At 35.9% G+C, this 16,070-nt stretch overlaps 2 protein-coding genes across 7 annotated transcripts in view; both read right to left on the reverse strand.

Annotated features, from left to right (window-relative positions):
- Positions 1-242: 242 nt before the first annotated feature.
- BBS10 (Bardet-Biedl syndrome 10) lies at positions 243-4,470 on the reverse strand. Its single transcript, XM_081060112.1, has 2 exons — positions 3,929-4,470; positions 243-3,537 (listed from the first exon to the last, which is right to left on the reverse strand). The coding sequence occupies exons 1-2, from the start codon at positions 4,111-4,113 to the stop codon at positions 1,560-1,562; spliced, it is 2,163 nt and encodes a 720-aa protein (XP_080916238.1). The 5' UTR covers positions 4,114-4,470; the 3' UTR covers positions 243-1,559.
- Positions 4,471-5,358: 888 nt separating this feature from the next.
- The window catches only part of OSBPL8 (oxysterol binding protein like 8), a 152,624-nt gene continuing 141,912 nt past the window's right edge, over positions 5,359-16,070 (reverse strand). For all 6 annotated transcript variants that reach the window (XM_081060110.1, XM_081060108.1, XM_081060106.1 and 3 more), the window contains 3 exons: positions 13,723-13,828; positions 12,007-12,109; positions 5,359-10,121 (listed from right to left, as the gene is read on the reverse strand). In XM_081060110.1, coding sequence (XP_080916236.1) covers positions 9,992-10,121; positions 12,007-12,109; positions 13,723-13,828 — 339 coding nt within the window. In that variant the 3' untranslated portion in view covers positions 5,359-9,991. The remainder of the gene's footprint in view (positions 10,122-12,006; positions 12,110-13,722; positions 13,829-16,070) is intronic.

Consider the following 16,070-nt stretch of genomic DNA (forward strand, 5'->3'; position numbering starts at 1 on the left):
TCTAGCTAACCCAGTGGTGTAAACCCCCTGGAGTTCTGTAAATGGTAAGGTTAACCCATGAAAGCAAGACTGACCACCATTTTTGAGGGATTTTCCTAATTAAAAGAAAGATTGCTTTGTGTACACCTGTCTACATTTTCTGCTTCTCCCCCAAAACAGATCCTTGTCCATGAAAGTTTGATAGAAATAATTATGACCTCATCTATGAGGACCAAATGACTCATTCGACAAGCAGTTCCTCAACAAACATTTATTGGCTACAGTTGTGTGCCAGGTATTAGACCGGGTGCCAAACACACAGACTCAGTCCCAGCTTACAAAGGGACTCTGGAACCGGTGATAACTGATAGCTACAAAACACCTACAATGTGCAAGTCACTTGGCATGTCCGCAAAAGTCTTCAAATTGCCTTTAGTGATGGAGGGGTATTTAAAAAAACAACAACAAAAATAAAGCAAGACTATCAAATGACCCGACAGGCAATTAAAAAAAAGTAAATGGAAAAAATTATACAGCAATTTTACAGTAGGTTGATGTATCTATGAATTCATATTAGAAGTAGAGGTAATTTATTTTCTCCATAGTCACAGAAATTAATGTTATCATATGGCATAAACCTTACAAAAATGAAATTATCTGTGGGTAGATGCAAAGTACTATTTGCATTTATAAACCTTTAAAATAAAATACAAACATTTTGAACTTCACATTAGAAATAAGTCATCAATTATTTGTTACTATTGAATTCTGGCTATGTACCAAATACAAGAAAAAAACAGCAAATACATGAATTATTTTTACAAGCTCTTAGGGGCCAAGAGAAAATTGAAGTATGAATTTCATATCCTTTTTGGAATTAACTTTTAACTACAGAAATGAAAATAAGTTCACAATGCACCAAATCATATTTTTGGTAACATATCTTCAATAGAATATGGATGCTGAGAATCCCTACACGTTTTTCCACATGAAATGGAAATAAGGGTCATATAAAGTAAAAACCAATTTTATTTATATGCTTTTTGAGGGGAAAAAATTGAGTTTTTACTCATTGCTTTAGAAATGATGAGTAGGGGAAATAAATTATTTTAAATGAAGCAAATAATGTTTTGTATTACAGACAATTAATAGGATGGGATTTCCAGACCCCATCCAAATCTGAGATTAAATGATTCTATGAACTAAATACAGAAAGGTAAGGGAGTAAAGATGAAGAGAGTGAAAGGATACAGAAAAGTAAAAAGAAGGAGCTTTAAAGAAACACCGTACCACAAACACACACAGAAGTGAGACACAGGGACATTGAGGGGGACGAACACACTTAGTCAGATCTTGGCTTCCCTCATCGGGAAGGCTTCCTCCTCAGAACTGTTCCATAACACAGTCTAATACTTGTGTCTCAACGTCTGCTGGCCTCTTGTGTACTTCTTCTGATGACTTTTTAAATTAGGCTGCTTTCCTAACTACATTGAATGGACCTGAGAATCAGCAGTCACGTAACTGCTTTCCTTTATGTCTTGAGTTGGAGTGTAACTTAGGTTAATAAAAATATCCCAATTTTATAGTTCCTCTTCTGAATCTAGATCATAAGTTTCCTGAGGTTGTCTCTTAATATTGATTACCAAATCAATGGTTAGAATTTTTGTCAAACACTGAAGAACTGAAGTTAGTAACTGGTACTTACCAGATACTGATTCCAAACCTGTCTGACTGCTTACCATGGGTTGATTGGTTTGCAGTGAATGAAGAGCTCTTATATATATTTGTGGAAAGCTGTGAATTCCTTTCTTTGACTTATACAGGATTTTGGGAATGCCTAAAAGGGCATTAGCTATTATCATACCAACCATGGCTGCTTCTGACTGCTCGCATTTTTTGGCATAGATGAGAAGATAGTAATGTAACAAAATCTCAAAATTACCACCCACTGGCAAAACACAACCTGCTGGTATAGATGAGAAACAGTAATTCTGGGAAGTACCCATCTCCAGTGACTTATATCTCACTGGTAACGTATACCTGTTTCCAGCAATTTTTGTGGCCTGTAAATTTTCATAAGAAATTTCTATTCTAGAGTTTTCTCTTGTTGAATTGGTAGAATTACTCTCAATGAATGGATCATGGTCATCAATTTTCCTGGTTTTGTTTGGAGATAAACATCTTAGTGTTTCGTCTGTCTGGTATGTATCTGTTGGTGTCACTTTTGGTGTTGAACATGGACCATGTGTTTCTAATTCTACACTTGGAACTACCACATTTGAATATACTTTTACATATGTTTGAATTTTTTCCAGTTCATCTTTGTTCTTTACAACAGTGCCCTGATATGGCCTTTGTATTGAGCCATCAACAATTTCTGGTAACTGACTACTTTCTGTTGTATTCTTATAAATAGGACTAGATGTAAAATTTTGGTCACTAACTTGTGTCATATAATTTAGATCAAGGTCTTTAAATACCTGCCGAAGCATTTTAAATGCTCCATGTAAAGCATCCTCATGTTGTTTAACAAGACCCTGCACTGGTCCACAAAGAACTAAACAGTGTGGTATAAACGGACACGTGCTAATCAAGCCAAGATGAACATACCTTTTAGATCTAAGGATAAGGGGCTCACAAAATTTCACCAAAGCAGTGCTCGAGCTGTCACACTGTGAGGAGGCCTGTGGTAGCACAAAGGGAGAAAGACCAGTGATCCTCTGAATAAGAGAAATTTCATCGGATGATAAACACTCGACCACGGATATGCTATTCAGTCCCGCATAATAAACAACTAAGTCTGGTTGTTTCACACTAGATAGGAGCAATTTTACATCCTGACTCTGTAAATGTTTCATTATTGCTTTTGTCCTTTCCATAATCCAAAACTGAGATGTCTGGAACTGTGCCTCTGAATTTAGAATAAACTCTGTCCCAGAAGTTGAGAAGAGAGGCTGAACAGTTTCTGTTACTAGCACTATTCTTATGTCACCATCTGCTGGACAGTACACAGAAAAGTCTCTGTGAAGCACAAGCCCGGCAATGATCCTGGAATCTGAAACCGGAAGGCCAGTGACACCAACATTCAACTCTACAAAACAGTCATCCACCAACTCGAGGACTTCTTCAAACTCACTCTCACAAGGCATGCACTTGAAAAAGAAGTCACACATCAACTGTGAAATACAGTTGTGAGCATTTCTTCCCACTCTTCCACAAAAGTATGCCCCTACCAGCAACTCTAAAGAGCTCCTACACAACGTCCTCCCTTTAGTGGAGGAAGAAAAGATGGACAGAAAGTGTCTCCTCACGTATCGGTCCATGACGTAGTCTAACATTTGTGTCTGAAATGTTAGAAGAGCTTGGGAAATAAATTTCCACTGACAACAAGTTTTCCAATGTCTTCCGTGGGTGTGAATATTTTTGGAAATGAAGGCATCTTTTTCTGTGTGCGTGACAGCATTAAGTCCTCTGAGCACATGGCAAAGAACGATGATAAACGTCTTAGCACCATCTCCCGTTTTTCTTAGATGACTGGAAACACAGGACACCATCATCCTAGACAAAAAAGAAAGCAAGCGACTCAGGTTTTCAGTGGACTGCCTTCCTACAGGCCCACCAAGTTGACACCACGTTTTCACAGCTGTGAGCATAACCTGAGAACACTGTCCCTTTGAGATGTCCCTAGTTGTAGCTTTCCCGTTCCCAAGTTACTTGGTTCTGTTCCCAGATTCTAGGGTTGGGTGGGTAGGGCAGCAGCGTTCTTGGGGGTTGGTTAAGATGTCACGTCCGGGACGTTCCCCTGGGCAGCGCTCTAACCCTGAGCGAACACTGGTCTCACCCAAGGTCAGTTTTCCCAGGAGCATAGCCTCAGGGACAGTAAATTCAGAGATGGCCTGGGGTGCCCGCCTACAGCATGCCCTAATGGCTGGAGTGCGGGACCGAGTACCTGGCTAAGGGATGCTCTAAGTGTAGCGCCTCCAGGAGGCGGCCTCCGTCCCGGCTGAGCAGCACCTCCCCGGTGGGCTTCGTACACAGAACCTGACGACCCTCGGGCCCCACACAGCAGCTCACGATGGTTTCCAGCACCTCCGCGACCTGTAACGCCGCCTTCACAGAGCCGGCAGCAGCCATAGCTCTCCGGGTTCGGGCCCTTCTCACAGCAGGACGGCCTGAAGGAGCGGGGCGGGGCACGGCCGGAAGCGGAAAAGGCGGGGAGGCCGGAAATCCGGGCGGCGCGGCTTCTTGGTTGGGCGAGGGGGCCGTCCTTCTGCCCCCAGCTGGAAGCCCCGCTATTTCGGCAGTTGGGGCCAGCGCGGTCCACTAGCTCTGAAGATAGAAGACGGGTCAGGACTTTCCGGGAATTGTCGGTGGAGCGCACACCGCAAGCCCTTCCCCACGTCCCTCGGTGAATGCATTCCCCTGCAGCAGCTGCCGCCAAATCCCTCCGTCTCCCCGACAGCTGCTCCCCGAAGTCGGCACGCTGGCGGGGCCCGCGTGAAGGAGGAGTCGGCGGCGTGCTTTCCCCAAGGGGGCTTTGCCACACTGCCTGGGCTCAGTTGGCACTGGGAAGCCGCAGCCACCATAGTTTATTCTTTAGCAGACGTGATAGAGGTGGCTTAGCCGCGCTTTAAAAACAGTGGCCTACCATTGGATACAACAGCCGAAAAAAGAACATAACTGTTTTAAATACACTCTTGTAAGGATGAAATGGTTAAGAGTGTGGGCTTTCGATTCAGACTTGCATTTGCTCTGCCACTTATCTGTGACATTCAGCAAGTAGCCTCTTTTATCTTTTTTTAAAAATGGAGATAATAGATATGTAAATGAAAAATCTAATAAATCTTTGGGAAGGGTGGGGATGTTTATAAAGCGCTTTATCTGCATGGCGCCAAGCATATACTAGGCACTCGACAGTCAAATATTTACAGCTCACCCACCAAATTACTGTGACATTTCACCACTGCATGGGCCCACTGGCTCTACAAGAAAGGGCAATTTTGTAAGGCGCAGAAGAGTCGAATAGCGTAACATAACACATGGCATAATAGCATAATTTCTTAAGAGTGTGATCAATATTATTAAAATTATTTATCTTGCAGATGTTTCATTGAGATCGAACAGTGAAGGGCTGTTTTCCTTACCCCTTATTCCTATGCACAGGGCAGGAGAAACTTGTAAACCCTCCCTCTCCTCCCCCCAATTATTAATAAGACAGAACAAACGATTAGCCAGAAGCAATTGGACCCTGAGGAGAGAGCAAGAAAGGGAGGGGAGGAGGATGGAGGAAAACCGGAAGAATAATTGGTTGGAACTCAACTGATGCTGACTCAGTATAAACTAATAGGTGATTTGAGGGGGAAAAAACTTTCATATGGGTTTTGTGTATATGCTTAATAGTAAGGTTTTTATTTTTTTTTTCTGGTTCTACGCACCACAAAGGGATTACATTACTCAATATAGATTCGAGCGGCGGATTATTACAAACATTTAAAAGTGAAGTGCTGGGATCAGAGTTCTATTTAAGTGGAAAGAGAACGGACATTGAAGTCAGACATAGAGTCAAACTTGGGCTCACTATCACTCTTACCATGAAGCTTTTGAAATCATTTAACTTCTCTGAGACTCAGATTCTTTATCTATAAAATCGGGCTAACTTCCACTTATTTTAAGGTTATTATGAGTACTCAAGAAGAATGAATATAAAGCACCAAGTAAAGCATACATTAGGGATTCTGTTAATCCCTTCCAAGTCCTGTACCACCCATCACAACTACCCCCACACAAAATTTAATTTAAAAATTAGGACTAAGTAATTTAGTCACCACATGTTATATTCAAAGCCATTTGGTCACAATTTGTTCTTTTTTTAAATTTTTATTTAGAATGCCTACTTGTAGAAGTTAGCATAATTTTACAGATTTTTAGAAAAACTATTATTTTGTCTGCAAACATGTATAATAGGTTAGGAATAATAGATTAGAAATGTAATACATTATAAAACAGCAGCCTATGACTATCTGTACATTTACAATGCACCTTAAGGAAAAGAATCTGACAGTGTGCTGTACTTAACACTGCAGATAACATACTTTTATTCTATTACACAAAACTGACCAGTGGTAGTATTTGAACTTAAAAATGGCCATCAAGCAGGTTATTTATCTTAGATGTATATTTAGGCATGCTAAAAAAATGGAAAATTTTTCAATTGAAATTCTGTGGCTCATCAGTTCAAATATTTCGTGGCATTTTTCTTTAAATAAATTTCAATATTGTAATACTAAAGTAATTTTACATGATAAATGCAGAAAAGAATTTTTCTAAATATTTTAGAAGGTATATTCACATTCATTTTGTCATGGGTTTCTTGTGGCTCTTCTAAATATGTTAATCATATTAAGGAGACACTGGTCCTATATAATTTTAACAGTCCATCTTCAATTAAAAACTAACAAACAGTATGTTAACAGTAACATAAAGTAAATATACTAAATTCACACTATAGGTAAACAAAATGAAACTACATTACATAATAGTGGCAGGTTATACATTTTTAAGCATCTCTTTTTCCATATAGTCAAATAAGATAGAAGTCGAAATGCAAAGTTAGTGATTTGTGTTGGGTGCCCCCCCATTGGTTCAAATCAGGAAGTTTGGTATAAATGCTAATTTTAATATTTTATTTCTGTGTATTTAACATAATTCAAAATAATCTGCAGTATCACATATGGCTCATCAATAATGCCATCATCACCTTATGTCAAATAACCCCCCCCAAATATAGTCATTGCTCACTAGAAATGCTAAACATGGGAAAAAATGGAATTTTATACATTTGTTTTACTTAAATATGTGACTAAGATATTCTTTAAAAAGTTAAAACTGCCTTTAACAGAATTTTGTATGTATATGGCACAAGTTGACACCCAAAACAGTGTGAATTCCATCAAAAAGGCACTATTTACAATACTCAGAGTAATCTGACAAATCTACTTCAACGATGTGATAAAGAATATATTTGAAATAAGTAAACAGACAAACCCTTGTAAAAGTACAGCATCACCAACTTAAATATACTTAACTATATAAAAGGAAATAAGGTGACACAGAGAAATGACCCTTTTATGACAAGTCTATAAACACTTTGAATCATATAATAGTTCTGTAACACAAAATGACAAAAAGTATTATCTTAAAGGCACAAAAGCGTGAATACTAAATGAGGGCTGTATTTAACAAGGCCAACTTTTTCAATGGAATGGTGACAAAGATTACACTGTACCTTTACAAGTGGTACAAAAAAGTGCTGATATGGAATACAAGTAAAATATCTATTGCTGAAACTAATTTCACATGCCCTATTTATTGTCTTTTCCTGGGTCAGCTACATCTCACTCAATGGTGAACAACTGAAGGCATAGCACATTTAACAACTAAAATAGAAATGCACATTTCAATAACTCTTACCTAAATTTTCCTGAGAAAAAAATAAATTTGATCAAATGAAAAAACAGGTCATACGGTTCTAGGTTAAATCCTAGAAACCATTATGAGGTTCTCAGACAACTGGAAACTGTAAATCACAATTTTTATGAATCCATGTGTGAAGGGAAGATTAATCTCAGGTAGAGATCATTCAAAGTCAATTACATATATGGCTAAATACAAAGTTAACTGTGAGTTTTAAAGGATTCACATAGTAAGCCTGGTATAAGCAGTGATCTAAAACTAAGCCACCAGTTCCTGAGTGTTTTCAGTTTGCAGAAAGGAACTCACACAACTAAAAGCATAATAAGACTACTAGATTAATGCTTTTAGAATACAAGAAACAGTGATGAGTAACCCTGCTCTTTCTCATGAAATAGTTTTTGACTCCTTGGGTAGGAAGAACCCATAACGTCTGCCCTAAAAAGAAAATTTAAAAAATAAAGAAAATAACTACCTTTCCAGTCTTAGAAGGTACTCGTAGAAATAAAACACTATTTAGAGCAAATGAAAATAACCCACAAGTGGGTTAGACTAAAGCCCCAAAGGGGGGATACCAACAAGAAATTTTAAGTTTTCAGGGATTAATGATGAAATGACTTTCGTGATCAGCCAATCAAGTTATATATAATATAAATACTAATTTCAACCATAAAAAGATCAAATTGTACAATATTTACAAAATATATATCAGTGAATAGGCAGTTGAGCATAACATTGGAAACGAAAAGTGAGTACAAAAATTGTATTGACAAGTATGAAATACAAATGAAAAACCCCCACTTGTTCCAGGGTAGTCATATTATACCTATACTTATACTGGGTATAGGTATATCTTATTTATATTTTAATCAATTAAAAAAATGTTTTCACATGTACATATGGAATATAGCATTATTTTGCCAAAAAAACAAACAAACATGGGAAATGGCTCTTCATAAAACCTAAGGATACTTAAGATAGCTACATTGGTTAGGCAGGAAAAAAGCTGGCTCTTTTTATCATTTTGAATTTTCATAATTTAGCAACCATTCTTTAGTTTTACATTTATCATGATATTAAACAGTTGATTATTATTTTACTAGTGTCTAACAGTCTCTTCTCAGTCAAAGTCAAATGTAGCCAGAGCAATTATTTTGACCTACATTTTCATTAATAACCATTTTAAAACTATACTTTCAAGGATTCTAAGATATATCTTAGAATAACATGTTCCTAACCTTAACTTACATTTGCAAAAATTGCTTTGAGGACTATAAATATTATGTAAAAACATGAAGTAAAAATATTAAAATAAAATAAAAATTAGGAAAAAGTTTGCCTGAGCCTGAACAAAAGGAAATCTTGAATTGTGGTTTCTGCCACAGAATGAACCAAGGAGGATAATAAAAAATTAAACTTCAAAACCTGATGCTCTTCTTAGATGCTCAACTTATTGCACATTTTAAAGAAACCAATTTTAATGTACACATAAATGCCACCACACAACGCGTCTTTTCTTATCGCCTCTCATATTTGGCTTTTGAAGTAAAATATTAGTTATAATTTCTTCTATTCTACTTACTCACTGAACAACTAGGGTCTAAATGAAAGTCAAAATAAGTTTTTCATAATGAAAAAAACGAGTTATCAGCATTTCATATGCCCTATAAACATCTCTAGAACTTGGCCTGTATTATTGGACCAACTGAATTAAAAAACAAAAATAAGAAAAAAGGACAGCAACTAATTTTGATCACATTTTTTTAAGCAAGTGCTTAAGGTGGTATTATATAGGTATGATAAGATATAATCAATAGATCCAAGTAGCTGCATACCATTTTTTATGTTGATATACACATACGTGCATTTGTACCTGTATCTATAAATATTAAATTCTAGGCGTTAAAAAAATCTTGTGTAAACTTTTAAAAAAGCAATTTGCCACCTTGTATCTCTCAACATATCAATTTTAACCACACTTTGTCTTGCTGTTTCTAAGAAGACAATTGAGCTAGGTGCTTTGGAAATGATCTTTTTTTCTTAACAGTACAGTGTATTGAACTATTTATGATATGTCTATTATTCCATCATTTCCCATTTTGTAATTCCTTATTAATAAGTTTTGTGCCTGTTTTATGAAGAAAACAGATTATTATACATGTATTTATAATATTGATAGCTTTTTTGTTATGAATGTTAGTGCTGTACCTCAGAACATACTATAGAATACAAAGACTACTGTCAGATATACATAAGATACAACAGTGTATACATGTGGATTTATTATACTCACATGTAGACACATTCTCACAAAAGCTAGAAATGTTCTGGCACTTAACACATAGTTCACTTTAATAACCAAACAGAATAGCTCTTGTTTCAGGTTAAGGATAAAAGGTATGAAAGGTCAACACTTCCACATTTAAATCTAAGATTTTGTTTCTGAAATATTGTATGTATTAATAAAGACCAAACCAATTTGAACTTTGGTCCCAGGCCAAATTTGATCATTGCAGTTCACTGATTCAACTGTGAAGAACTTCTATTTAAAAATGAAGTTTATTACGACTTGTAGCAAGATCAGGAGGAAAATGATGAAGTAGTCTTTTTGTTGCAGAAAATCCGTGGCAGGTGTGCTTGAAACTAAATGATTTCGAAGAGCCATAATATTTCTATAAAAATAAGCAACAATAAATTTTATAATTATTTGTCAAAAATGTTAGCACAGAACCCATATTTGATATATGGTCACAGAGCACTTAATTACATTAACAAGTACTTACCAGGATTATGCTATGTGGAGCCATTATTAGGTCCTGTCTAAATCTATATTCCACATTGTACCAAATATATAAATTAATGATGCATCAAACATAGTTATTAAGTTTGATAATATAGAAATATATCACCTTCTCTGTTATCACAGTGGTTTTAAAACAAAATTTTTGCTTCTTACCGTGTTTCCCTAAAAATAAGACCTAACCAGAAAATAAACCCTAGCATGATTTTTCAGGATGACATTCCTTGAACATAAGCCCTACTGTGTCTTTTGGAGCAAAAATTAATACAAGATCTGGTTTTCTTTTTGGGGAAACACGGCAGTTGGCCCACTAAGATTCCTTTATCTTTACGTTAGGGTGGAATTGGAGAAAAATCCTAACCTACCCAGGAAAAAAATAATACAACAGATTTTATGACATTCCTAACTTGAAGAATGCTCTATAGGCATTTCGTGTGCTAATAAAAATGTTAATTTAGTCTGGAAATGAGCTTAAATTATCCTCAAGCCACCCTAAATGTTTTTGGCTAAGAAGAGCTCATCAGTGAAGACAGTTCTTTTTTCTGACTTCTTCTAGTAAAGTGTCTTACAGAGAAAGAAAAGGAGGAAAAACTAACAAGTAGGCCCATTAATTCATAAATATAATTAAATTAGGAAACAAGCACTTTATATAAAAGTAATGATACTGAGATGCAGAAGACACACTCCCCGCTCTAAAGGAGCTCATGGGCCAATGGATGGTAAACACAACAACAACTCTAGTGTAGTCAGCACTCAAACAAAAGGAGTATGTATAGGGAGCTGAACCAGAGAAGTGGAGGGATTATTAACGCTACCGGGCAGGGTGAGTGATGAGAAATGTTACAAAAAGGGTGGCATTTGAGTTACATTCCGAGGGATAAACAGAGATTTTCTTGATGGGCAGGGTAGAAGGAAGGGCAGTCTAAGAAGTGGACTTAGTATGCGCAAAGATCCAAAGATAAGAGATGCAGTATATTCCTGAGATGTGAGGAGTTTTATATCTCAGGACTTGAGCATGGGATAGGTGTAGGGGAATGGCAGGTGCGGCTGTAGATGAAAATAGCAACTCAACATGAATCATAAGATCACCATGAACAGAGAAAACATCTTTAAAAAAATCTTCCAGATCACCTAGCACTAAATGAATACACAAAAGCAAGCTGTCTAATATTTAAAAATGTAACATCTGATATAGTAATGCGAGGCAATCAATCTGAACTCATGATAGCCTTAGCCATGAAGCAGGATAAGGACCCTTTTCCCTCCAGGGAAACTTCCTAAGTGTTAATGACCTTTATTTTAGTTGCTGGATCATGGGGAGGTGTGTGTGGGGAAGGTCTGGGACTGCAAGTGGAGCATTCGAAGGTCTCAGGGTAGTGGCTATTTACCCACTGTTTGGAAGTATTTCAATAACTGGTGCACTGCAGGTGAATATTAACCACATACAAAGGGGACTGCAGAGGCCTTTGCTGACTCAGAAACCTCCTCACGTCCACAGCCAACCCAGCTACATTCCTAGTATGCTACAGCAATAACGTAATGAGATTCCAATTCTACCCTCACAAATGAGGAAAAACCTCCCCCTCTTCCCCAATAGTTTATTGCTGAAAGAATTTCATATGTTTCAGTCATCAGGTGACAAAAGTCAAGGTTCTATTTTAGCTTAGAAATGATATAAAAATGTAAAGTTTGCATATGATTTCCTATGAAACTACTACTCTCAATTCAAATGAATAGTCACTTTCAGTATATATTACCTTTTAATTTCTTCTTGTGTTTGTTTTATAGATTCGATGGAATTCTGAATGTCTCCCAGCTCTATACCTTTCTTTCTTCTTGCGCTTGGTTTTACTGATTGAGCTAAAAGGACATTTAGAATAAACTTGGTGAAAATAGTGAACATATTTAATTGTAAAAAATCCTCAGCTTAATAATTCTCATGTAATAAAAATTTTCCTAGGCATTATTTTATAGCTTAGAGATTAACTTAATAATACTAATACTCTGCATGTCTGAAGTTTTAATCATTATTTCAAAACTAGAACACTACAGGTATATTTAAAGTAATTTCGAATTAATTTTGGATAGCATCAGTTTTATTTTTTAACAAATATAGACAAAAATAGTTCATTAAAAATACATATATTAATTTGGAGAAGGTATTGCTCTCTTCTGTCTCTTGTTCATTTGTCTCCATCTGAAGAAGTCAGCTTTTCTAGCCCCCTTTTCAGTTTTTTATTAATTGTTAATGCTATCTTTATTCCCCTAGTCTCCCAAACTTTAAACCTTTTCAATTGGTTTTAATATCTCTTCTAGAAATTTTTATTGTAATTCCCCTCTCACATCTGTTCCCTCTTTTCCATTTTTCTTCAGATCTTAACCTCTTTCTCCCAATCTCAGTTTTGTCATTTGTGAAATAGGGATAATAACACTCAAACTTCATATGGTTGTAATAAGGTGTATTTAACATCCAGTTTGGCACACGTTAAGTACTCACTAAATGCCAGCTGATATATTATAGGTAATATAGTAGCGGAGGGATAAGAGAGTAGCCAAAATATCTGCATATGCAACATATGTATGTATGTGGCCTTGGGCAGATTAATCTCAGTTTCCTTTTCTGTAAATTGGAAACAACAGTGTAATTCTCAATTGTAGCACACTGGTATCATGCAGTTCCTGCTTTTAAACCTTTATTAATTTTATTCCTCTCCTATTCCAGTAGCCTGTACCCTACCGTGCATTCTCAAGCCTAGATTGCCATAGTCCACTACAACTCATTAGGGTCGCTCTAAGAACATTCCCTCAGACTGAATTCAGCTACTTTTCCTTTCAACTCTTTACCATTTTCATCTACTAATTTCCTGATATTTATAATTTATTCACTTCTAGTGTTATCTCTACAAAAATGAGCTCCCCAACTCAGTGTAAGCTTAATGATTATGGCATTAAAAAATTGCAATGTAGTTCAACACAGTTGACACATTATTTGACTTAAGAGTGGCACACTAGTTAATTTAGTCCATAATGTTGATACAGTTCTTTTTACTTGTCTGTGACGTCTAAACAATACAATAATTTTGAGAATGAAAAACTGTTTTGAAGTGTGGAACTGAGCTCAAAGCTCAAAAAATGTTTCCTGCATTGAATCTAGGAAGCTATTAACAATTTTTTCAGAAGCTAACGACAAGGCATAAGAGCCACACTACAGTGTGGTTCTTGATTTCCCCTTTTTTTCATTCCTCGTGCCCTTATCTGTGGCCTGGTCTTGAAATGTATTTATAATGTAAAATAGGGTTTTTCTTGTTTTGATTTGTTTTTTTTTTTGCATACCATCCCTGCCCCCTTCAAAACTCTTGTATATCTTCTTAAGTTAATATGAAAACTATTTTGATATATCAAACATAGTATAGTACTATTCTTTTAAAAATTTAGACTCCTATAGTGAATTAATTTGCAATGAATATTTTTACCTTCACTTCCCGATGAGTCCTGGATATCAGGTTCCGGGGAGGAATAGCCTTTTGCCACTTTCTTCTGTTGCCTGGTTGGCTTATGTTTCATTTTTGGGACACTAACCTGAAAAATAAATTATGCTACGATGTGAATTTGCACTGAATTTTGTAATTAAAGACCAATGTTGTAGAACTGTCAAAACTATTTGTTCATGGGCACAACACTTAGAGATACAAACAAAGATGAAATAGTCTAACTAAAACTTAACAAACAGGATGTGATACAGTTATATAATAATACTGTTTTATTTAATTTTAATAGGAAACATTAATTTGGCACAAATATCAAAAAGCGTAAAAAATATACAATGAAGAGTTTCCCTCTCACTCCTGATCCCTATCTACCCCATCTCCTCTCCACTAAATAGATATTTACTGCTATTTGTTTGTATATCTTTCAAGAGATATTTTTATGCACACACAAATATGAATACAGACCCCCTCACCCACTGTTCTAACTCCATCAGTTAGTACCTCTAGTTCAATGTTAAATGATAGTGTTGTTTTTAATCATCTTATCTTGTTCCCAACATTAGAAACATTTCCACTGAATGATGTTGGGTTTCCAATGAAATTATTTAGATTATTTACTTTTTCTAGTATCTGCATAAGGTAGAAAGCATCTTATAGTAAATGAAAATGATATTATTTTGCATAGCATGATTTAAACTTACTGAAAGCATTTGAGTGCGTGCGCAAGATTCAAAAGCATATTAAACCATCAACTAGGAATAAATTTTCCTTAGAGTAATAAACTTTAGACTTTATCCTATTAATAGGCTTGCAATTTTGGAAGTAAAATCTTAAATTTAAAAACTCCAATGCAAGAGAAGAAACTAGAATCAGAAGGGCAAGGTAAATTACTTAGAAAAACAGGGAACCAGTGGTCATACACCTTTAACCCTGTTCTTCCCTGTTTACTGTTTTAAATAGAAATGATCTCCAAATAATTTTGTAAATTTTATTCATGTACCTAAAATTAAAATTTCTATAATTTCACTATAGAAAATAATAAGGGATGTTCTGTATTCAGATGACACTGTGCCTTCCTACTTCAAGTCATGGAGATTTAAAATTTTATAACATTTAGAATCCAAATCCACATTCTTAGAGTAGTCTCAAATTGGAGATTGATGAAGAGGGATGAAAAGCTATTTAAAATGACAAAGGGAGTCAGCAATCCAATTTTTGGTATACAAAGACTTATTGTGATCAGTAAACTGTACCTTAGGAGGAAATACAGATGCCCTGTGTGTTTCTATCATGCTAGTGTTATAGAAAGAAACAAAATTTAATTTTTGAATTTCTAAATTGTGATAACATATTTGTGTGTGTGTATAAAATAAGTTTTGCTCTTTTAATGTTTTTTTTAAATTTTTATTGGGGAACAGTGTGTTTCTTCAGGAACCATCAAGTCGTTGTTCTTCAATGCAATTGTGGAGGGCATGCTCTGCTCCAAGTCCAGTCGCAGTTTTCAATCTTTAGTTGCAGGGGGCGCAGCCCACCATCCCATGTGGGAATTGAACCAGCAGCATTATTGTTGAGAGCTTATGCTCTAACCAACTGAGCCATCCGGCCGCCCTTCGGGAAGCGCAGAGACAACTCATTGTCTTCAATCTAGTTGTGGAGGGCACAGCTCACTGGCCCAGGTAGGAATCGAACTGGCAACCCTGTTGTTCAGAGCTCGCGCTCTAACCAACTGCGTCATCGGCCAACCCGCTGTTTTAATTTTTAAGTGTACAATTCAGTAGTATTAAATACCTTCACAATATTCTTCTACTTCCAAAACATTTTGATCATCGCAAAGAGAGACTGTAACAATTAAACAATTTCATATTCTCTCCTTCCCTCAGTCCCTAGCAACCTCTAATCTTTCTATGAATTTTCCTATATTTTATTTTATATTATGAGTAGAATCATACATTTGTTCATTTGTGTTTCACTTATTTCACTTAGCATAATATTTTCAGAGTTTATCCACGTTGTAGCATGTAGCAGAATTTCATTCTTTTTATGGCTGAATAATATTTCATTGTAAGTATATACCACATTTTGTTTATCCATCTATTGATGGACATCTGAATTGTTTTCACCTTTTGGCTAATGTAAATAATGATCTTCTATCCATTATTGATAGTGGTATACTTAAGTATCCATCTATTGTTATAGAATGGTCTATTTCTTCTTTATTCTGTCAATGTTTGAATCAGATAGTGGGGCTTCACTGATTTGTACATATGTAATTGTTATATATTCTTGACAAATTGACTCTTTTAACAAAATACGATGTCCTTCTTTGTGTCTTA

This window comes from Rhinolophus hipposideros (assembly GCF_964194185.1).
Source record: "Rhinolophus hipposideros genome assembly, chromosome: 9".
Taxonomy (NCBI): domain Eukaryota; kingdom Metazoa; phylum Chordata; class Mammalia; order Chiroptera; family Rhinolophidae; genus Rhinolophus; species Rhinolophus hipposideros.